Source organism: Megalobrama amblycephala, linkage group LG1 (genome assembly GCF_018812025.1).
Source record: "Megalobrama amblycephala isolate DHTTF-2021 linkage group LG1, ASM1881202v1, whole genome shotgun sequence".
Taxonomy (NCBI): domain Eukaryota; kingdom Metazoa; phylum Chordata; class Actinopteri; order Cypriniformes; family Xenocyprididae; genus Megalobrama; species Megalobrama amblycephala.
In genome coordinates, this window is record NC_063044.1 from 44,743,627 (window position 1) to 44,769,009 (window position 25,383).

At 37.2% G+C, this 25,383-nt stretch overlaps 1 protein-coding gene across 2 annotated transcripts in view; it reads left to right on the forward strand.

Annotated features, from left to right (window-relative positions):
* The window catches only part of prkcbb (protein kinase C, beta b), a 160,229-nt gene that overhangs the window by 73,821 nt on the left and 61,025 nt on the right, over positions 1 to 25,383 (forward strand). For both annotated transcript variants that reach the window (XM_048195275.1, XM_048195266.1), the window contains exons 8-10: positions 367 to 463; positions 16,694 to 16,834; positions 22,516 to 22,689. In XM_048195275.1, the coding sequence (XP_048051232.1) occupies positions 367 to 463; positions 16,694 to 16,834; positions 22,516 to 22,689 (412 nt within the window). The remainder of the gene's footprint in view (positions 1 to 366; positions 464 to 16,693; positions 16,835 to 22,515; positions 22,690 to 25,383) is intronic.

Genomic DNA, 25,383 nt, shown 5'->3' on the forward strand with positions numbered 1-25,383 from the left:
GGGAGCACAGATGTTAGAAGAGCTAAATATGAGACGGGGTATCACGCTGTCCCTCAGACTTTTGAAAGCTGTTTGGGGGCAACTCAAACCGGTTGGATTCCTCTCCACACATGATCATAGTCAAGGTCATCCCTGCTGAGAGGGAAACTGTAAGCGTATGAATGGTTTAAATGAGCAGAGGTAATTTTGCAAAATGTGCCGTTTCAGGGAAGTACGCGAGCAGTACACAATTCCTATAGCAGCCAGATGGAGCCATTATCAGAGGAGGATTTAATGTCTGTTACTGAACCATATGTGATACTGCAGAGATCCTGTACTCATCTAACTATGCCTTATTTTCTGTCCAACACACACACATACATACAGGTTTAAGCTGCTCAGTCAGGAAGAGGGCGAGTACTTCAATGTACCTGTCCCAGCAGAGGGAGAAGAAGGCAACGAGGAATTCCGGCAGAAGTTTGAGGTGAGCGTCTATGGGCTTTTTTTGTTTTGGGGTGTGCCAGAGTATATATGTGTGTGTTTGTGGATCAATATGTATTTAAATTCCTTCTTGAATACCACAATTTCAAAGTCTAGAACCAGACCAATGTATAACAGGCACAGCTAGTTGTGTTTTTGTGTTTTGTTTGGTTTCTTTTTGTTTTGAAGTTTTTTTGTTTTGTTTTGTTTCATTTCATTTTTGTTTTTTTAGTTTCTTTTTGTTTGTTTTTTGTTTCATTTCTTTTTGTTTTGTTTAGTTTCTTTTAGTTTTCTTTTGTTTTGTTTTGTTTTGTTTTGTTTTTTCTATCACTATGACTCTTGTTATTTGTATGATGTAAAGCAGTATAGAAATAAATGTAAGGTGGGGCTTGATTTTATTAATTGCGTGTTGATTGAATTAAGAAAAGTGGGTGTTACTTAACAGAATGGAGTCAGATGGTTGGAGGAGGGCTTGAAAAGTAAAGGCCCCGATATACTTACCGCTTACCGCTTAGGGGTACAAAGAAGTTTGAAATACGTGAGCAGCGATATTGTTAGTGAACATCCGGACACCGCCCATACTGCTGCGAGCGACGTGTAGATGAATATGTAAATCTGCTGCCGGCTTTCCATTCAATAACAAAATAATCACACAACAAAATGAGAAAACAGTGCCAGTGTCTCATTTAATCAGAATTACAACCTCATTTTCTACTATAAAGCGACTTTCCAGTACGTTCATGTTTTCACTCGCGGACGTCTGACCTTGACAGACTGAACAGAAGAAATGAACCAAAGAAGATTTCCACGTCAAAGAAGGCAGAGCCTCAGAGCACACATGCCTATTATGTAATCGCCATGGACCGATGGTAGTACAAATGTGTTTACCTGCCGGAGCAAACTTTTCTGGAAAGTCCGCTTTGGCAAGCAGTTTCAATCAGTTTCCAAACGAGCTTGGTTTTGGCCTGATTTTGTTTGAAATTATGTCATGTCAGTTCATTCTTCGATTTCGCTTGAAATATATCGAGCCTTAAGAGGAAAGAAGTTGTGTAGATAAATTATGATAAAAGATTGTGAAGACAAACATTTTTATTGGAATAATCTGCTGGAATCATGCCTAATAAGATGAGGAATAAAAAAAAAAGTAAATAGGGCCTGTTTTGATTTTGATTTGATGTTGATTTTCACTCTCCGAACTGGGTGCAAGCAGGTGAAAGAGAGAGAGAGGTCTTTGTGCATGAAGCGTATATCACTCACTGACAAATCTGGCACAAATAACACATTGGCAAATCCCAGCTTCCTCCCAAAGTAATCACACTCATGTCAACCTGAATTCTGCTCCGCACGTCCCAATTTGAATACAGAATGTAGCTGACTGAGAGGTACCAGCACGAAGCTCCTGATCCCTGGGTTTTTTCTCCATAGATTGATTCGGGCACATTTTTAAAGTCTGCTTTCCTCTGGTTTCCTCCATCTTTTGAGAGCATACACTAGTTAGTAGTTCAGACATGTTTCCCATAAGTTGATAGGTGAAAATGGTCTCGACCGTCAGTTTGTGCCTGTTGGTGCGTGCGTGTGGCATGCATGTTGTCTGTGCCGTGTGTAGGGATGGGTATCGTTAAGGATTTAACGGTATTACTACTCTTACCGATACTGCTTATCGATCCGGTACTTTAACGGTATTCTTATCGGTACTTTTTGTTATATATATATATATATATATATATATATATATATATATATATAGAGAGAGAGAGAGAGAGAGAGAGAGAGCTGAATTAACTTTGCTTTATATTATATAGTGTCTGGCATTTTTGGTGTTTTATATAAGATACAGTAAGAATATGAACAAAGAAACAAACTGCCAAATACAATAAAACAAAGACACAAATGAAATAAAGTACTTTCATTTGTCATTGTGTTCATGTAAGTAATATAGGCCTAGCCTATAAAAGAAATCTAAGTAACCAAATGTAAAGTGACACTGCATGGTTTTCACAGTATAAATTAATAGATTAACTCTTATTAAAGCTAACTATATTCAGAAGAAGTGCTGTGAGTGATTTTCTCTTTGCATTTTGTTGTTTGATTAACACTGATGGCATAATTGTCAGAAGGTGACTGCTGTCTCTTTAAGACAATAGATATTAACACACATCGTATTTTCTCCCAGCTGTTTATGTACACTTCCGATATAAACTGCATGTATGTAGCTAAACACACTCCAATCCGGTAATTTTAACATACTATTGTGTGTATTTGATCTTTTGGACGTGCACCTGAAGCCCAACGTGTAATTTGTTTGTCTATTTGCGATCCGTTTTGAAGCGCGCGCCGCAATTCAGCCTGAGGAACAACGTCTCTTGCGCGGATTATTGTGCTTTCAACGTTTTAAACGTTGATAATAATTTTCAAACATTTACTGCAATTTAGCAACAGTAAAGACTGCATTTTACAACAATCACCGACTGTGCTGATTCTTACCTTAAGTTTGAGTTTAGGGAGGAACGAACGCGCGCAGCTGTGAAGAGAATGAAGGTGTGCCAGACGAAACGCGGCAAGTTTTTAATAGTTTTACCTCAGATATCTTCTTTCTGATGATCCTTGAAAGCCAACATCAAAATCAAAAATAAAATTAGCTTAATATCAAAGCACAGGCCTAAAGTGTATGCAGACGTTTAGTTTTTTAGTTCTCTCCTCAATCGTCACCATTAGGCTAAACAGGGCTTTCATGTGAGCGGCTGCGCGCGCTGTAGCTTCTCTGCGTGAGCGCGATCTCTCTTCTTGCGAAAGCAAAAATGCATCATGGACAAATGTCCTAATATTATTGCATATAGAAACAGCTGGCGACTCTGGCGAGATAGAATCTGCAAGATAATGACTATATAGCAATAATAAATGCACGTGTATTTTCTTCATAATTTCTCCAGTACCGATAGCAGAACCGTTAACGTCAGAGCTTATCGATACACCGGTCTTTCAAAATTTAGCCCCGGGGTCAATTTAATACCGGGTTTCGGTACCCATCCCTAGCCGTGTGTGCATGTGAAGGGGCACGGACTGTGCAGGTCTCTGCATAATTTAGACATTCTCGTGAGCAGACCCAGCTGTGCACATAGTGCATGATGGTATTATTTATGAACAGCCCAATGTAAAGTTTTTATCAGTGTGTGTGTGTGTGTGTGTGTGTGTGTGTGCGCATGTGTGTGTCTGAGTTGGCATTTTTTCTTACACTGGTGTGATGCATAATGCAAAATGTGAGAAATGGTCAATCTGTCGCTCATCTGATGGCTGGCATTTCACACATCATGGAAGAAAAACTCGTCTTTTTTTGCCTCTCTCTTTATCTTTTCTCTTTATCTGTCTCTCTGAGATAGTGAGATAGTGAATTGGAACTTACACAACTTAAAGGGTTAGTTCACCCAAAAATGAAAATTCTGTCATTTATTACTCGCTCTTGTGTCATTCCACATCCTTAAGACCTTCATTCATCTTCGGAACACAAATTAAGATCATTTTTCTGAGAGGTCTGAGAGGTTTCTGTCTCTCTCATGGTTACATTATTTCAAAATAATAATAATAATAACAACATTAATAACTACATATTTATTTTACATATTGCAAACATTTATTATTACTATTAACAGTTTATATTGCAAAGATGATGATGATGATTATAAAATTGAAGAGGATGATTATGATTATATTATATAAATTACTGTATATTAAATGACTTATTATATCATTATTATATAAACTGGAATTTATACTTACAAGGCAGCATAATTAAGTTGTTTTTGAATTATGAAGCAGCCTTTGTGTTGTCTGTGATGGCTCTGTAGGCAGCTCACTAGCTTTAGAGCAATTCTGTCGTAGATTAGCATCACATCTGGTGTCTTGTTCAGATCTGTGTTGTTCGATTGTTGCTGGCTGAGAATAAATGACCCTGCATTCCCAGCATGCTTCAAGACTGAATGGTTATGAAGGGAAAATGAAGCTTAGGCTCTATTTGAGAGCATCAAGATGGGTGATGTAGGAAAGGCTATCGAGTCAGTTCCTCTTTATAGGGTGTTTGCGGTCAGGGCAGGTCTCTGCTGAAAGGCGAAGGGGGCAGATGAAGGATTGGCCTGTTGGTGCTCATATTGAGCTCATTAAGTCCGAGTCTGTATCAGGCTACCTGCCAACAGCTCCATCACACATACGCACACAGACTGACCAGCAGGCCTCCCTCAGGATCCGTGTCAGTAACACAGAGACGGTCATTCCTGTTCCTGTGCTGTAGGACCAGAACACCCACATCTCACAACACTCGGAGCTGTAGCCTCATGTCAACTTTTGTTCCCGCGTCGTGAGTTATAGCCAGATTTGGCTCAGCATGAAAACAGAGACAGGGAAGTGACTCATTATCTCACGCTCATTTTGGATCAAGTCATGTTTTATATGGATACAAATGTTCATATAGACTCAACTTGCCCAGGGGTCAGTGACGTGATGCTTTTTTTTTTCTTTCTTTTTTTCTTTTTCTTTTTTTTGAATCCGAATCCATTACATTATTCAAAAAGAAAAATTTCTAACACTAATTACTTACATTGAAACTACTTGCCAAGCGGCACACTTCTTAATTTAAGTTTAAGCACTCTGTTGGTAAAATTACTACTCTACAAGTCAATCATAAAAAGATTAATTTATAATAGACATAATAGATTTTATAATTTATTTAATTGCACAAAAAGATTACCAGTGCGTTGGATTTTGGATCAGCATCAGCATAAATCTATATCATTTTGTGATGACTTTGCATTGATAAGGGACAACACAATCTATGAAAACACATTTTATTAAATAAAAAAATTAAAGGTGCAATGTGTAAAATTTGGGAGGATCTATTGACAGAAATGCAATATAATATACATAACTATGTTTTCTGTGGAACATAAAGACCTTACATAATGAACAGTAATGTTTTAATTACCTTAGAATGAGCCATTTCTATCACATACACCGTGGGTCCCCTTACATGTCAAGTCACTGGCATACTTCTACAGTAACCCTAAACGGACAAACACTCTACAGAGCGCGTTTCGTCACTATGGTGTTCTTTTTCTAAATCGTTTGTGTTTTTAGAGGCATCTTGCATCATCACTAAGTTGAATACACACAGCAGTAGTAGTAGTAGTAGTAGTAGTAATAGTCGTCTGGTTTATTAGAAGCAGAGGCCGCTCTTTGTTAGAAGAAGAAACCTCATTGCTTCACTCAGGCTACTCTGCTGTCTCAGACAACAACATCTTTGTCTTGTGTCGGCCAGACGGCCACCATAGCTTCTCCGAAAGGGAGAACCGCTAGATTCCGCTAAAATGTACATATTGCACCTTTAATGTCTTGAGAACAGAAAAATACTAGTGTGATTTTTTGTTATTTATGTTGATAATTGATAATTGCAAGTCACTTTTTTAGGACGGTGTACATTAAACACTGATAATACTAAAGTTTTTATTATGTTTAATTATTTGCACTAACTACATTAACAATAAATGCAATTTGCATTGTAACATTACATTTTTCAGTCTGTATTTGTCTTATGGCTTTGTGAAAAAGTGTGGTATATTTATAGATAAAGTAGATATAATTGGTAGATATAAATAATTTCCACTCTGGCTTTGCTGATGCACTGATTCAACATGGAAATATAAAGTTCAAATCACCAATAAATAAATCTCCTTTTATAAAGAAGTATTTCCACCTCACACACAATGCTTTTTGTTCATTTTCAACTCAATTTAAATTTGTAATCATTTTTTTTATCAACAATTTTAATCATTCATTTCATCTCGAATCAAAATAATAAAAAGCAGGAATAATTAACTAAACATTTTCTTCGCTACTAAAAAAAAATGTTAAATAGGGTCTGCTGAGAATACTGCTGAGTGATAAATAAGTATTTTGAAAACAGCTGAGCTGGCACGTTAGCATTGCTAATTTTGGTGAACTCTTCCCCAAGACTGCCTTTCATCCCTGTATGAAAACATTATTACTTCTGCATGAATCCATGTTTTGTGGATGTGTGCATTTCTGTTTATATGTGTGTGTGTCAGAGGTGTAATCAAGAACTGTTAAGTCGTCTCACCTAATAGCTGCCCTCCTGTTGATAGCATCTTCTCAACTTTTATTCACCTGTAATTTGACCTGTCAGGATGTGACCACCTCCCTCCACATCTCACCACTATAAACAAATGACTTCCTCTCACGGTTTTGCTCTTTTTTTTTTTTCTTTCTTTCTCACTCCACCCTCCACACTGCTGCGCAGAAATGACTGTATTTGTGTGCAGTGAAGCGCGGTGAAAGCGACGCATTCAGCTCAGTGGAAATCTACCCACATTAGCATTTGTCTCTTTTTCATTTTTATCCCTCCCGTCCCATTCTCTCTTTCTTCCTCTCTTGCATCCATCCGGTCCATTCTGAATCAGACAAATAAAATTGTCACTGGGTCGTCGGGCAGAAGCGTTTGTTGTTGCATGTCTGTGTGAGTGCTTGTGGATGGGTTTTACTGCTGCGCAGAATATGGCTGAGATGTTTGCTTTTACAAAAGAAACACTGCCTTAGTCCAGTGATGAGGCTCTTAGCTGGATACAGAGCTAATCGCTCGTTCACGCCCTGCAATCGATGGAGGAGGAGGAGGTGGAGAGTGTTTTGTGTGTGCATGTATGGTGTGTGTGTTAGCAGAGATCAATGGCGCCACTCAACTCGTGGTTTTGGTGGAGAGATAGAGCTTCTTTTAAATGGCTTTTCCCCAGAGGCCACATGTCCCTGACCACAGATCTACAGATCGGACCTACCGAACCACTGAGAGATGGGGAAAAACTCTATGAGCTATGTTAGAGGGATTGTTCAGCCACAAATGAAGATTCTGTCATAATTTACTCGCCCTCATATTAATACAGACATGTATTCTTTTTCCCCTTGTGGAACACAAAATGAGAAGCAATTAATTCAGATAATTCAAGCAATTATACTGAATGAGGACTGGAACCTTCAAGCTTCAAAAAGGGTGCAAAAGCATTGAAATGGATCATAAAGTGATACATACAACATGTCATTCACTGACAGTCCTCTCCTCCAGTAAACCAGATGTGCCCAAAAAGCAGTGAGCAATAACTAATTTCCAGAAAACATCCCTTCTATCGTTTTCTGTCAGTCCCACGAATTAAATGGAAAAAAAAAAATGTCGTTATGAAATTTTATTTAAAAAATAACTAAAATAGAAAACTGGCAGATATTCAAAAAGTGTTCAAATAAAACATATTTAAATAAATATTTATATAAAAAGATATTTAATATACACTATATTGCCAAAAGTATTGGGACACCCCTCCAAATCATTGAATTCAGGTGTTCCAATCACTTCCATAGCTACAGGTGTATGAAATCAAGCACCTAGGCATGCAGACTGCTTCTACAAACATTTGTGAAAGAATGGGTCGCTCTCAGGAGCTCAGTAAATTCAAGCATGGTACCGTGATAGGTTGCTACCTGTGCAATAAGTCCTTTCGTGAAATTTCCTCACTACTAAATATTCCATAGTCAACTGTGAATGGTATCATAATAAAGTGGAAGCAATTGGGAACAACAGCAACTCATGTAAAATCACAGAGCGGGGTCAACACATGCTGAGGCGCACAGTGCACAGAAGTCGCCAACTTTCTGCAGAGTCAATATCTACAGACCTCCAAACTTCGTGTGGCCTTCAGATTAGCTAAAGAAGTGTGTAGAGATCTTCATGGAATGGGTTTCCATGGCCGAGCAGCTGCATCCAAGCCTTACATCACCAAGTGCAATGCAAAGCATCAGATGCAGTGGTGTAAAGCACGCCACCTCTGGACTCTAGAGCAGTGGAGACGTGTTCGCTGGAGTGACGAATCACGCTTCTCTGTCTGGAAATCAAATGGACGAGTCTGGGTTTGGTGGTTGCCAGGAGAACAGTAGTTGCCTGACTGCATTGTGCCAAGTGTAAGTTTGGTGGAGGGGGGATTATGGTGTGGGGTTGTTTTTCAGGGGTTGGGCTTGGCCCCTTAGTTCCAGTGAAAGGAACCCTTAATGCTTCAGCATACCAAGACATTTTGGACAATTTCATGCTCCTAACTTTGTGGGAACAGTTTGAGGATGGCCCCTTCCTGTTCCAACATGACTGCGCACCAGTGCACAAAGCAAGGTCCATAAAGACATGGATGAGTGAGTTTGGTGTGGAGGAACTTGACTGGCCTGCACAGAGTCCTGACCTCAACCCGATAGAACACCTTTGGGATGAATTAGAGCGGAGATTGTGAGCCAGGCCTTCTCGTCCAACATCAGTGCCTGACCTCACAAATGCACTTCAAGAAGAATGGTCAAAAATTCCCATAAACACACTCCTAAACCTTGTGCAAAGCCTTCCCAGAAGAGCTGAAGCTGTTATAGCTGCAAAGGGTGAGCCAACTCAATATTAAACCCTACGGATTAAGAATGGGATGTCATTAAACTTCATGTGCACGTAAAGGCAGGCGGTTATATATATAATATATATAAGCATAGATATTTAAAGCTGCAGTCTGTAACTTTTTTTGGTTCAAAATGACTTAAAATCTATTTTTGAGCAAGTACATAACCAGCCAGTGTTCAAAACTATCTCCTTAGCTTAGCCTGATTCACAACAATAAGCTTGTAATAATGCTTTATAATTCGGGTGGTACTGGTGGGTTTCCGCAGGTGTGGCTACAGTGTGTAACGCTAATACACACTAAGTACACATAGTCACAAAGCTGATGTTGTTAACATTAACAATTTGAGAACAATGTATAATAATAATAATTTGCACGGTTTGACGTGATCTGAGCTAAGCAATCGTTAGATTTAATCACCATTGGCAGTGCGATTTATTACTTTTTTTCTCAGTTGGTCAGAACAAAAGTGGCAGACATGTTACTTGCTTGTTCAGATGACATTTTCCGGTGGAAATTCTTATTTTGGTCATACTTCCAAGACGTAGAATCTGTGATTCTGAAGTACAGTATCCACACCGATGTGGTGACTGACAGCAAACATTAGATTCATCCGCGCTGAGGAGCCGAGCCGATGCACAACCCACGTAAAGATGATAATTCCGCAAATAACTGCAATTGCAGGTTTCAAACAGATGGCGACAAAGAGGCACAACTTACGAACTGCAGCTTTAAATATATAAAAAGGTAGACAGCATCATAAGCGTGGTATATATTACTTTTGTGGTATATGCAAAGTCTTATATTATATAATAGATTGGGTGAAGAACAGATTGAAATATAGTGAGCTGTCAACTGGAATGATGAGCCAGTGAATTGAACTTTTGTTAAGTGAATTGAATTGAATTGTTTATTAATCATTAAGAGCCAGAGCAGTTTTAAGGCAAGGTTTTCATTGAATAACTACTTTAATTTTGTTATTCAGAATATTTCACATGAGTCATTTGGACCACTTTTGATGCTTTTAAGTGTTTTTTGACGCTCCAGTCCCCATTCATTGTAATGGTATTGAACAGAGCAGCCAGCGAGCAGCCAGTACATTATTCTAAATTTCTCATTTTATGTTCTACAGAAGGAAGTCATTCGTACAAGGTTCGGGGGTGGGTAACATGAGGGTGGGTAAATAATGACAGAATTTTCATTTTATTTGGTAGAAAAGAGGCAAAGATGTGTGAGTGCGGCTGAGTGCTGGGCAGCCGGTCCGTGTTTGTCTGCAGGGACAGTGTGAAGTGTTGCATCTGAACAGTAGGGACTGGGTTAATGGAATTCTATGCTAGACTGAGCTGCATGCCAGCCTCACAATATGGCAGCAGTTTGAAAATTAAAATTGAATGTACTCCAAAAGGCTATGAGAGAGAGGGCAGTGAGACAGGAGCGTGTGGGATGGGCCGAGGGGACCCAGGCAATCCTACACATTCATTCTGCTGGTAAACAACAGTGGAATCCTGGGAAAAGTGAGAGGCATGCAGAAATTCATTTGGTATGATTGAAAATGTGTCTGAATTAAAATCAACTCAGCATGTTTTTAATTACAGTCACCTCTTGTACATCATATCATGTTAGTGGCATGTGTAATTTAAAGGGTTAGTTCACCCAAAAAATGAAACTTCTGTCATTAATTACTCACCCTCTTGTTGTTCCACACCCGTAAGACTTTCGTTCATCTTCGAAACAAAAAATGAAAAACTACCAATTTGATGCTTCAAAAAGTTCATAAAGAGATCATAAAACTAATTCATATGTATTGAGCTATGTAGTCCAAATTTTCTGAAGAGACTCGATCGATTTTTATAATGGACAGATTGAATCAGGGCTTTTATTCACATATAAACATTAATCAGCGAACATAAACAAGCTCAACCGAACCTGCTTGACACGTGAGAACAAACCTCATTGGTTCTCACACACGTCAAGCGAACGTGCTTGAGCTTCCGTTTACCTCAACTGATGTGTGAGTTGATGAATGTTTATGTGAATAAAAGCCTAAATTCAATCTGTTCATCAGTTTCCTGTCAGTTCTGTCCCATCGATTATTAATAAATAAATGTATTATTAAATAAATATTCAAATAATGCATAGATATATTTAATTGAATATTTTTTTTAAATGCAGACAGACAGATATTTAAATAAATATAAAAATAAAACACATATTTAAATAAATGGATATTTAAACAAATTTCAAACATTTTTTAAAAAATAATTAAATATTCAAATAAAACATGCATGTGTATTTAAATAAATATTTATTTAAAACATTTATTTAAATATCTTTTAAATATATCTATAAAATGATGATGGACAGAGAGGTTTAAAAAAGTAAATATTCAAATAAAACACATAAATATTTAAAATATTTGTATAAAATATAGATATTTCAATAAATATTTAAAAAGCTAGACAGACAAACAAATATTAAATAGTGTTTGCAGTGCATAAAATGCAAAGTAAGTAAGGAATTTTGACACTGTTGTGTTTGTGCCTGGGCCTAAATGCTTTGCAAACGTGTTGTGAATGAAAAAAGCTTTTAGAGCATTTGAGACGGTATGAGTGTGTGTGTGTGTGTGTGTGTGTGTGTGCGCGTGACCTGTTGCTAGGCTGCTGTAGGTGTGATTGGCTCACAGCTGTAGATAATGGATCAGTTCTCAGTGGACTGTGAAGGAGAAAGTTGGTGAACAAGGAAATCGGCAGTACACTTCACCTCAACCTGCAGCCAACCGGGCCTAATGACTATGGCCTGTGACCGCACACACACTTAATACAGAAGGAACCACAGACATTTACACAGGCCGTCTGTCATTCCGTAGTATGCCAGCTTGGGCAGCGAGATCCCTGCCAGAAACTAAACGTTCACCCGGGGAGAGCGAGAGACACACACACACACACACAAAAACCGCCACAGTTTAACAGACACACACCCACTTCCTCTGTGTCTAACAAACACTTTAGAGCTGCTTTACAAATGCTGCCAAAGACATATTTAATATCTCTCTTTGTATTACAGATACATGCTGTCTCTTTCACACATGCACAATAGCCAAAAATTGCTTCATCTGCAGTCTGGGTGACAGGTTTACCCAGCGTTTGCTGAATCATGTGTTTGACAGATTTAGCAAGGACGTGATGAATAGACCTGCTTAAGAAATTCAGTAACATCAACAGAGAAAAACAAACAAGGGATGTCAGTCATGTCAGGCTGTGGCTCGCTCTTATGTTTGTGTGTGTCTGTGGGTCAGGTTTTGCCTCCAAGTGTAGATCCTGAAATCGCCTACATTGTGGAGACCAGCAAACGATCAGTGAAAAATTAGAAAAAGACGAGAAATATAGATTAGACGGTGCTTGGGAAGACATATGGAGCAGTTGTTTTTTGTTTTATTTATTTATTTGCTCACGCTTCCCAGTGCCTTGCTGTCTTCTTGCACTCCTTTTGCTCTTTCACTATTTCATGAACCTTTTCTCATTGCTGTGCTCTCAATCATTGCACATTCATGGAGACAAGACGAATAGATTTCAAACAATTGTAAAGTGTGGCTCACAAGTGGACATGCTACGGTAATGTTGTGACTTTCTTGTCACAGACCAGCTGCCATCTAGTCACAGCCTTAAAAATGTCTTGTAGTGTATATGCGTAGCTTTTTATAAGCAGTAAATGTCCTAATGAAAATCTAAAAATGCTAACAGGTTTGTGTAGGGATGCACAATAAATGGGTGTCGTATTAGTTATACAGTAAGCTGATATTTTTAATGAATTAAATGTTATATAAATAACATAATTTATCAGTATCATCAATATTGTATGTATATATCAATATTTTTGGCCTTTTTGTAGATTGTGAATGAATATGTCTCCTAGTGATGCATGGTAAATTGGTACTGTATCAGTTATCGGCTAATATTACAGTTTTTTTTATTGATCTGTATTTATTGATCTTAATTATTTCATACACATTACCCATATTTTTAAATTTAGATGATATTTGTCTTCATCTAACACTCACTGAATGTTAAAAACACTAATAATTTAGTAAGACTCTTTTAAATGCCATGTTTAACAAATCTCATAATCAATATGTCTTGATCATACTGAATTATAATGTTGTGGTGCCCAAATTCACTTGTAGCATTTAAAATGGTTGATTTAAATGGGTCATGAACTGCTGTGTTTTATTGTTTTATAATGTTTCCTGTGGTGCACTTAATGTTAGTATACTTTTTACATTAAAAAAATTGTCATAATTTAGAAATAAAAGGCATTTGATTTGAACGCTCTGTTTTAAAGGGTGTGTCTGCTGTGGGACTTCAGTGTAAACGCCCACTGCTGTGATTGGCTGACATCTTTCCATTTGAAATAGCCAAGTATTACTCTCTCTTTTAGCACATTTTTACCATTACAGCTCTCAAGGTTAAAGACTTGGGTAAAGTTGGTTTTATATTCGCACATTCTGACATCCGTATTCAATAGCCTTGTTAATCACACTACATTGGACATTCAGTGGACTTTCACAAGTAAATATGCCATTAAAACAATACATGCCTATTTTGATCGACTGTGAAAAATGTTGTAAGTTGACAATCGTTGGTTGTCGATATCGTATCGCTGCTTAAAATTCGCAAACATTAATTTATTGCACATTTATTGGAAAGTCTGAATTTATCAGAAGTCCGAATGTGCGAATATAAAACCAACTTTACCCAAGTAGGTTAAAGGTGGTACAGAGGATGTTTTCGTCGACTGAGTTTTTGAAATGAGCGTTTGAAATGATGCACATTTTACGACTAGCTAAAACATTCTGACTATGCTCAACATACAGCGATAGTTTCCTGCTCCTGAAGCAGATTTATATACTTTCACATGGAATTTGAACACCGACTGTAATCGCAGACTGAAAGCAACTGACTGGACGCGTTTGAGCGCGATCAGTCATAAGTATCAATTTACATTCATAATCGGCATACTTGCAATCGTTAAGCCGCGCACACACTTAGTGGATTCATTATGTCGGACTCACCTCATAATCTGCAGTTGTTACTCCTGTCTCCTGACAAAAACATTGCATGCGGCGCATGTAGTGTTGAAAGTTACTAGAGCGCGCAGCCGCGCGTCTCTCACAAGGAACATCATGGCAGTGATTGACAAGCCAGAGGGCCAATCGTTTATGCGATCATCGGCTGATGTTTTTAAGGCCCTACCTCGTGCACAGATGATGTATTAATAATATTCCTTTCAGTGCACCTAATAAATAGTCTTTTATCACTTAGTAAAGACAGTTTCAAGTAATATTGCAAAAATGTATAAAACAAAACATCCTCTTTACCACCTTTAACTAATCGTGAAAAGAGCTGCATTACATTTAGATCTATGACATTATATTTAGGTTGTGGCATGAAAGGCTGCAGAGATGAACACGGTGTAGCCGATCACAGACATGTTGTTGAGCACATGAAAGCAGTGATCTCATCATTGAAACTCAATTTCTGCACACTGAGGAATGCTTTCATCGTCACTAACAGTGCAAACACGATATAACTAGAGATTCATTGAATAAAATGAGAGTTTTGGCGTGAGTCCAGAACTCAATCACTGATAAACTCGCTCTGTTTCATTGACAGCTCCAGCGATTGCAAAGGGAGCGTTCTTTGATCGTTTTCTTTATATAATTTAATCATCAATTAAATAGCAGATTATTTTCATCCTACTAAAAGAAACAAATTGACCTTTTAGTAACTGGTTTGATTTACTGACACATCTGACTATACATGAATCATTACATATCAGATCAAGCATTAGAACAGTAGGAGAAACTCAGTTATTTACATGTTGTTGCGTTACTGTCGAGTCCATATCGTAAAAGTCTGTTTGCAAAGCCGAAATGCGATTGATTTACCAAAGAATCCACAGTGAAATACCAAATACAAATAAATAAAGCTCAACTGAGACATTCACATTGTTGAAAATAAATAACCATATGATATTCCTAACATAAGGATCCTTTGAAAGGTAATGTTATTTTTGTCCTGTTGTATCGCTCTTCTCTCCTCCTCATCTCACTAACACGCTAGTGGGCGGGGCTTACGTTGCAATGATGAAGTAGGCGTTGATTTCTTCTGCGGAGGTGGTGTTTCACCTATCTATAGATAGACACATTCTAGGATCAGTCGTTGGCTGGGCCTGGTGTCAATAAAAGCTTTCATTTGACTAACAGGGAAGTTTTCAGTTCTGAAACTTACAGGATATTCTTATAGTACGATAACCTCTTTTATATCAAACGCTCAAGGAAAAGTTGATTTCTCAGTTCATGACCCCTTTAAGTAGTTATTAATACATTTATTTATTTGTGATGCGATCTGGTAAAACCCGGTGGATGTCGTGATGGAACGTTTTCAGTAAAGTCAAAAAATAAATAGAATATCTTTTTTTTTTTTTTTTTTCAAAATTGGGATTTCATTAAATGATCATTCTATAACATCTTGTCTATCATCTCTGAAAATATCTTGGCAAAATTCGCCTGTTAAATGCAGAAAAGCAGCGATTTATAGTGGCAAGGCTGTCTTTCCCTAACGTTACTGTTTAAGAACACACCCAGCAGAGGTAAAAAAAAAAAAATAATAACGGCTATAGCTTTCCCTCTCTTAACACTACAAAGACAGTTCACCTATCAAATAAACCACACATAACATGTAGAATGAAGGTGTATTAATGCAAATTTCCCACCAGTCTTGTAACCTGTACTGTAATACAACGTTATCGTGAGAAGGCGGAGCACAAGAGAACAACGGAGCTAAAATGAACATACACGAATTATGTGTTTATTAGAGGTTGAATTCAAATCAAATACTGCCAAACTGCCCATACTACCTCTGAATAAGATGTCTATTTCATTAAATGTATGAAAATATGGAAAAATATAGATCACTCAAATAAATGGAGATGCCCTTAAATGGTCAGATATTGAGCTTGGGTTAAATCTTGTGAAAAAGTTTGGTACTGTGGCCAAACAAAATCTTACTGAAAGCTCATTTTTGAAATATTTCAACCTAAAATTTGGAATGTTGACATTTTTGCTTTTATTTTCTTGCAGTTTAAGAGTAAAACATGCTTTGTAATATATTATTATAAAATATAAACAATTATATTTTTACATTTTCATAAACTTAAAATTATATAACTTTTTTTTAGTTTCATTTTTATAATTTATTTCACTTCTACAATCTGACAAGTGTCTTCTTTAAAACAAGACCAACCTTAGGTCTATATTCCAAAGCATTCTTGAATTACAACCATTTATGTTTGGAGTGCATTTTAATGTCTATGTGAAAAAAGGGGGTGACAGTTATTTAAACCTGTTTTTCTCAGAAGTTTTCATATGGTATTGTGAAAGGTAAAATTTGTGATGGGTTTTCGCAGATCACATCACATTTAGAAAATATAGTGCAATATTTTAATTTATCTGTTTACAGCCATAACATGGAAAATATTTATCAGCTTATTGCTACCAGCCAAAATTTTAATATTGGCATGTCCCTAGGTTTCTGTGATGGTCGGTTTTAGGAGTAGGGGAAATAAAATATCATTAGCTCAGTATAAAACAATAGAAGTCAAATGGAAGTCACCAGCATGCTAGACGTGTGTGTCTGTGTGTGTGTGTGTGTGTCTGACTCCACAATTACACAAGCTTATTGTTTCTTTTTGCTGTTTCCCAACAGAGAGCTAAAATCGGTCCCAGCAAAACAGACGGCTCTTCCTCCAATGCCATCTCCAAATTCGACAGCAATGGCAACCGGGACCGCATGAAACTGTCTGACTTCAACTTTCTCATGGTGCTTGGCAAGGGTAGCTTTGGAAAGGTAACTCTCGCCCTCGCCTTTTGCTCTGTCTCTCTCTTTGTGTATCCGGTTGGCTCGCTGGTGCTTCGAGCAGCAGGTAGTCTTGAGCTGTGAGGTTACTCTAAACAAGTAAGATTACTGGAGCTCAGGACTAAAAGACAGCGAGAGGGGAAACAGGAGGGTGAGTGGGCATTCTCATGTAGGCTCATGTTCCAGCTGCTGCCAGTTACCATGGCAACAGGATTTTAAAATGATATTATTGATATGTTGAAGTGTAGTGCTAGACCTCTGTCGGCATCATTAGCCGAGACTCTGTTTGATGTCGTCCACATCACGACAGACGTGGTCTGACCCGTCCAATTCGGTGCTGCGACCAAACATCAGACACAAATGTCTGTACGTGACTCTGAGGCTCTCTGCAATCTCATAGACTCGTGTTCAGATAGGAAAGTCAGTGCTGAAGTCAGCCAGAACATGCAGTCTGAAAAATAATTATTTTAAACAGTATTTGTTTTTCAGAACTTAACCAGCTTTAATGAGGGAAAGGACAACAGTCCAATGAGGCATTGCAAATGACAACCTAATTAAAAGCAATGGAGAAAAATAAAACGATTAATTTAAAGATGTTTATGCACATATAATGTAGGGTTACTGGCTCGGCATTGCTCTCTGTGCTTCATGGAAGTGGGAGGGCGCAGTTTGCTTGTTCCAATTCTCTGACTGGTGTAGATTTTTTCTAAAAAAATCATGGGTACCCTAGTGAAAAATATACTAAAATGTATTTGAAATACATTTATTTTATGCTCAGTATACTACAAATGCATTTACATATTTATGTACTTAATATAAATACCCTGCAATTGTCCTTTTAGTATACTAAATTGGTATACTTAAAGTCTGCTAAATTGGAACAAGTATTTTTATGTTGAGGTCCAACTAAAGATGTACTTTTTGATTGTGCTAAAGTGAAACTATTGCAAGTATACTTTTGGTACACTTTAAATATCTTACATTGAAATTATACAGTGATCATACAATCCTTACTAATAATGATATTAAACACATTTTAGGCTTAATATTAAGAAATATGCATTGTTCAATAAAGAAGAACTCCTAATAAAGTTTAATTATATTTATGTCAGTATGTCAGTAAATATATTAATGGGTTTGTATTTAGTATGAAATAAATGCAGGCCTATTTTGAATACATTTTGGTAGATTTTTTTCACTAGGGCAGACTCTGCATCCATTGCCTCTGACATGTTTTCTCACCGTCACGCACCTAACTCGGAAACTCTTAAGAAAATCCAGTTACCAAAACTCATAAATATGAGTTGTGCTGATGTCTATGTGTATTTTATCTCATAAATACATTCTTTCTGACATGACTTGAAAACACCGTAACTGCTGAAGCTAAACCTTGACCCCTATTGGCCTGCCCCAACGTCCTACCATTGGTTGAACCAGAAGTTGACCGCAATGACTGATCTATGTTTCAAACAAGCCATAAAGCCAATGCCATCACACTCACCAACATTCGGTTTAGTTGTACTTTTGCTAAAAAACTTGCTAGAGTGCACACTATTGGGAATCTGTGTTGCAGATTTTGGCACATTTGTCAGAGGGAAACCTTTAGAGTCTAGAAACTCAATGTAGCTAAAGGCACAAATCTCACCATGTATTTCATATCTGAGAATGATGAAATTATTTTCAGATTATGTTTTTTTAGATTTTTGTGCAAACCAAAGAACTTGAGGTATGAACTGAAACATCTAGTTTGTTTCTCCAAACAGCTGTATAGGCAGAATTTTCAAACTGTTGCCTACAGCTCAAATGTAACAATGAGCAATTTGCAAATAAAATGATTTAATTTGTTAAATTTTAAGTATTTAAGTACTACTTCAATAATTTATTTTTGTTGAATCCTATGTTGACCTGTTATGATTAAATGTACAATTCAATGAACTGTATTTGAGTTCTGCTTGTTGAGTGTAAAAATAGTATTGGCCTAGATTAAAGTTTACAGGAAATGTGTTTTGAGTTGCAAAAAAATAATCATGAAGTAAGTTTTATAATTATGACATTTAGCTTTTCAATATTTTGCCCACACTTTGAAAATCAGGTTGGCTATTGTTTAATTCACTTCAAATATATTTCTATAGCACTTTTCACAATTTTGCATCATTTCAAAGCAAATATACATACATATAGAAAGTAGTTACAAAAGTAAATATTTGAAATTATGACAAATAAAGAAAACAACATATAGTCAGTTTGAAATGGTGAAAGAAATGCACATACTTGATCAGAAGTTTTATTACTTTAGTGTATTTCTAATGCATTCCAATGTACCTAAGTGTAATACACTTTACCTATTAATGCTACTTTAATGGCCCGTTGCACATTGAAATGTGGACTGCAGCCCTTTGGGCTGTCCAAATATTATGAATTATTAAACAAATTATTAAACTGATGCTGACCAGTCCTCAAATTACACAAAAAGTTCAAAAGGTCAAATAAATTCAGAAAAGTTAACTGCATGAACAGTAAATCATTCTAATTTATGCGTCACATTTAAATACGCAGCGTAATGCGAGACCAGTCAGGTGCAGTTGTGGTGCACTGAGAGTTAAAGCGCACAGAGACAATCGGCAGAGAAATGTTACAGATAGTTTTATTCCATCCGCACGCACTGAAACACAAGCAGTTCTGCAGTGCACGTTCACATTCTTCCACCAACAAACAAAACTGTCTGTTTTACTGCGTGCACAAGAATAAAACTAATGTTATGCCGGTTTATGCAATTGCTTCATGTTGCGTTAATGACAGATCATGTCAAGTAAAAGCTTGATATTTATGTCACTTCATGTCAAGCTTGATATTTAATGCTGCATCTGCTGGTTTTATTTCTTCAACAGCTTAAAATTTAATGCACTTTCATGTTATGTACAGGCCGTTTCACGTTTATTTTCACACACCACTTACTGTGCCTATATTGAGACTTTTCTCAGCAACTTGCATTCTTTTAATCCATATAATCTGTGCTGTCATCAATAAAAAAATCTGTTTACTTATAGCTGTACTTGTAACAGTATAGAGAGAACACAAAGTAACCCCAATTTTGTGTTGACTGCCAAAGTCACGCCCCCCCAGTGGTGAACCATTGAAGTTTCGAAACACTTATGACGTAATGAAGCCTTGAAATCACGTGACTTTGGCAGTTTGATACACGCTCCGAACCACTGATTCGAAACAAAAGATTCGTAAAGCTTCGAAGCTTCATGAAGCAGTGTTTTGAAATCGCCCATCACTAGATATTGTTGAATAAAGTCGTTATTTTGTTTTTTTTTGGTGCACAAAAAGTATTCTCGTCACTTCATAACATTAAGGTTGAACCACTGTAGTCACATGAACTGTTTTAAATATGTCTTTAGTAGCTTTCTGGTCATCTGAAAGTGTTAATTATCTTGCTCTCAATGGAGGCCTCACAGATTTCTTCAAAAATATCTTAATTTGTATTATACTAAATAGAAGTGGAAAATCACAGTTGTTTTATGTAACATAGATTGTCAGTCTATAGCCTACTAAAACATTCCTTTATCAGTGACTGCTGCTAAAAGCTAAAGTAGCAAAAAAGATGCTCGTTAAGAAAATTATTTTCAAGTGTAAATGGGAGAAGGAGCTTCAAAGCCTGACAAATGTGCACTTTCATGAGTCCAGTTGTGTGATTATGGGTTTGATGCAGATCTCACAGTTGGAAACATGGTCATTGATCAGATTCTGTCCTTGAATATGCTGATCCTGGAGCGGTTCTCATCCAACAGACACTTTTGCGTGGCTGCACTATCTGACAATGTCCTTGAGACTTTGGAGCACCGTGTGCAGTCGCGTACCTTTTGTTTGATGTGCGTATTTCTAAACAGGTATGCAGCAGTAATGAATGCGTTGGAATGGACATAACCTGCTTGCTATGCTGCCAGAGTAGAGTGTGCGTGTGTGTGCGTGCGTACGTGTGTGTTAGGATGTAGAGCTTGTGAGGAGCAGATGGTGTCCTCTGTAATGTTGAAGTGTATCGCTTCTCTTTTCCCCTCGCCAGTCACAAGGTGTCCATCTGGGGCTGCCTTTACACTGAAATAACTCTGCTCATTTCAATATGTGCATTTATTTTCAACAGAGTTAAAAAGGCAGAGTCAGACTGTCCGTAAAGTTTCTTTAAGAATTACTTTCCCTCTTTCAGGATTTTCACTGTGTCACCTTGACGCAGAATGAGTAATGTTATTTGAGAGATGTTTTCACACACTGATGAAGCACCATTGCTTTGGTGACAAGAAGTGCTGTGGCTGTGTCAGCCGTATTGGATTGTGTTTAAATGCATCACGTGCACACACACACACACACACACACACACACACACACACACACACACATACATATACATGCATGCACAACAGTGTTGGGGAAGCTAACTGGAATCCGTAGCTTTCCAAGCTACAAGATACGCCTAAATAATTATGCTACTCATGTTACTCTTTCCACAACTCGCTTTATATAAATGCTTAAAATGGCACCCAGTAATTTTTTGAATGGGTTTATTTACATGAATGGATTTACTGCAAAGAATCAGATTTTCTGGCTCTACAAATAAGAGACAGGATATACTGCCTTAGTGTGCTTTTTGTTTAAGAAAGTAGCTACAGTTTTGAAAACGTTTCAACTATTTTTAGGCTACTGAAAATTGCATATGGATGCAATGTACTATAGAAAGTGAAATATTAGTGCTTTTATTTAATTATCTGGTAACTGGTAGTGATTGAGATCAGTGTTTGATTTCATTTGTCTAGGTCATCTATGTTTCATCTATGTTTGTATGGTAACAGATGTTTTAACAGTCTCAATAATGGAGAATTTATTTTCTAAATGCCCTCACTGCTGCCAGTCTCTCTGCTCAGTGGAATTATAATTATGATTTTTTTTTTTTTTTTTTACTTTAATTTTTTAATTTTATTATTATTTCATTTGTTTTCACCCTGCAATTTAATTTGTTTCATTTTTCAGTATATTTACTTTTTAGTTTAGCTTTAGTTATAATATTTGATATGTTAATTGACTTTATTGAAAACATGTTTAGCACTGTTAAAGTTAATGAATTTAATTCGACTTTTTCATTGTATTTTGATTTTTTTTAATGTTATATTTGGAAAAATATATTTTTGTTAGCTTTGTTTGTAATTTAAAAAAAAATCTTATTTCAGTTAAAATGGGTTTTGTTGTTTATGTTCAAGTCATTTTTTTGTTCCTCTCTTTCTCTAGTTGTCTCGTTTCTTCTGTTTAGTGCATGTGCCTTTAGGCTCAGTCCTAAAAATGAGCACAATTAAAATCTGCGCTCCCATCACTCACAATTTCCTTCACCATGCCATTGATCCACACTCAAATCTGCTCCTTATTGTCCTCACACTTGCACGAGAGCATTGTCTTTTCTGTCCGTCTTTGTACATCATCTCTGCTAACGTGCTCTAAATGTGCTGAGAATGAGTGTGAACGCTGCTGTATTGATCCGCAGTCAGAGGCCAGTGTATCCACTGCTAATAAATTAAGCTCATGCATCGTGTTAAGGTGTTGCTGTGCTCATTTTCTCTTGCTTGCTCTGAACATAACTCTGAACATTTCTGCTACCTTCACTCTCCGTGTTTGTCATTTTGTAGGTGATGTTGGCCGAGAGGAAAGGAGGAGATGAGCTGTTTGCCATAAAGATCCTGAAGAAGGACGTGGTGATCCAGGATGATGATGTTGAATGCACAATGGTGGAGAAGAGAGTGTTGGCCTTGTCAGGAAAACCACCCTTCCTCACTCAACTGCACTCCTGCTTTCAGACCATGGTACTGCAGCTTCTCGTCTCTTCTCGTCTCTTCTCATCTCATCTCTTCTTGTCTTTTCTCTCATCTCATCTCATTCCTTCTCATCTCACCTCTGCTATTCTCTTCTCGTCTCTTCTCTCTTCTCTTTTCACCTCTTCTCTTCTCTCATCTCTTCTCATTCATTCTTGTCTCACCTCTTCTCTTGTCTCTTCTCTTTTCACCTCTTTTCTCCTCTATTCTCATTCCTTCTCCTCTTGCCTCTTCTCTCATCTCTTCTCTTTTCTCACCTCTGCTATTCTCTTCTCGTCTCTTCTTTCTTCTCTTTTCGCCTCTTCTCATTCATTCTTGTCTCACCTCTTCTCTTGTCTCTTCTCTTTTTGCCTCTTTTCTCATCTCTTCTCATTCCTTCTCGTCTCGAGTCTGCTATTCTCTTCTTGTCTCTTCTCACCTCTTCTTTTGTCTCATCTCATTCCTTCTCATCTCACCTCTGCTATTCTCTTCTCTCCTCTTCTCTCATCTCTTCTCATTTATTCTTGTCTCACCTCTTCTCTTATCTCTTCACTTTTTGCCTCTTTTCTCATCTCTTCTCATTCCTTCTCGTCTTGCCTCTTCTCTCGTCTCGTCTCATTCCTTCTCATCTCACCTCTGCTATTCTCTTCTCCTCTTGCCTCTTCTCTTTTCGCCTCTTCTCTTCTCTTTTCTCGTCTCTTCTCATTCATTCTTGTCTCACCTCTTCTCTCATCTCTTCTCTTTTCGCCTCTTTTCTCGTCTCTTCTCATTCCTTCTCGTCTCGACTCTGTTATTCTCTTTTTGTCTCCTTTTGCCTCTTCTTTTGTCTCTTCTCATTCCTTCTCATCTTACCTCTGCTTTACTCTTCTCATCTCACCTCTTCTCGTCTTTTCACTTTTTGCCTCTTTTCTCATCTCTTCTCATTCCTTCTCGTCTTGCCTCTTCTCTCATCTCGTCTCATTCCTTCTCATCTTACCTCTGCTATTCTCTTCTCTTTTTGCCTCTTCTCTTCTCTTCTCTTCTCTTCTCTTCTCTTCTCTTCTCTTCTCTTCTCTTCTCTTCTCTTCTCTTCTCATTCATTCTTGTCTCACCTCTTCTCTCATCTCTTCTCTTTTCGCCTCTTTTCTCGTCTCTTCTCATTCATTCTTGTCTCACCTCTTCTCTTTTCGCCTCTTTTCTCATCTCTTCTCATTCCTTCTCGTCTCGACACTGTTATTCTCTCTTTTTGTCTCCTTTCGCCTCTTCTTTTGTCTCTTCTCATTCCTTCTCATCTTACCTCTGCTTTTCTCTTCTCATCTCACCTCTTCTCGTCTTTTCACTTTTTGCCTCTTTTCTCATCTCTTCTCATTCCTTCTCGTCTTGCCTCTTCTCTCGTCTCATTCCTTCTCATCTTACCTCTGCTATTCTCTTCTCATTCCTTCTCGTCTTGCCTCTTCTTTCATCTCATTCAAATTCAGTTTGCTTTATTGGCATGACATATTTAGGTACATATTGCCAAAGCATTGCATAAAGCAAAACAAAATCAAACAAACACACAAACAAGAACATATATAAAATGCATTCATATATATACACATATATATACATATATATCTATACACATATTGATAGTAGTATAATATGGATGTGTTCACTCAGTACCTCTTAGTTTGTGGCAATTATAAATATGGTGTGCTACTAAAGTGGAAGAAGGTCCTTCACCAAGTAATATTTTCAGTTTGTCAGTTTCGTGGAGTGACTGGAACTCTGGGATAATATTCTGTATTTGACAGTACAGTGGCTCTCTTAAGGTTGTGTATTTATCACAGTGGATGAGGAAGTGTGCCTCCGTCTCATTCCTTCTCATCTTATCTCTGCTATTCTCTTCTCATCTTGCCTCTTCTCTCATATCTTCACTTTTTGCCTCTTTTCTCGTCTCTTCTCATTCCTTCTTGTCTTGCCTCTTCTCTTGTCTCTTCTCTTTTCGCCTCTTCTCTCATCTCTTCTCATTCCTTCTCATCTCACCTCTGCTATTCTCTTCTTGTCTCACCTCTTCTCTTTTCGCCAGGGCTTAAAAACGAAAAAACAAAATTCAATCATTCCACTCCGAGCAGAATCGGTATTTTAAAGTTTCTGTTCCAGCGTTCCTTCGTATTATAAACGTTCCGAAACCGGTTTGATTAGAAAAAAATAACTGTTAATAATGTTATTTTTATTTTATTTTTGCATGTAGCCTACTTAATAATAATAATAATAATAATAGTAATAATAATAATAATAATAATAATAATATTTTATTTATTAAAAAACAAAGAGTTAACGGTATATAAAGTAAGTTATTGGTAAATAAAGTAAAATGTTTACAAATAGCCTAGCATACATAGCTTTTTTTATAATGTTTGTAAACATAAATTATGAACAAAACTGTCCTATATTATTTTACTTATCCACTTGTGTACTCCACAACAAAACCTCTAAAATGAGCAGTTGAACTATTCAGGCTATATAAACATCAAGCCAAAAGGAATGAAAAAATAATCTCTTTTCTTTTTTAACGCCATTCCAGGTTCTATTGCTATATTCAAGTCGAGAAACAGGTTTATTTATTGGAAATAAAACTTAATAAGATGCAAAACGAATTCATTTAAATTGAATCTGTAGCCTACCTTTCTCTTTCGGCATGAATCCAACTGTTTTCATTTTCGAGACGAATGCTAAACTATTATT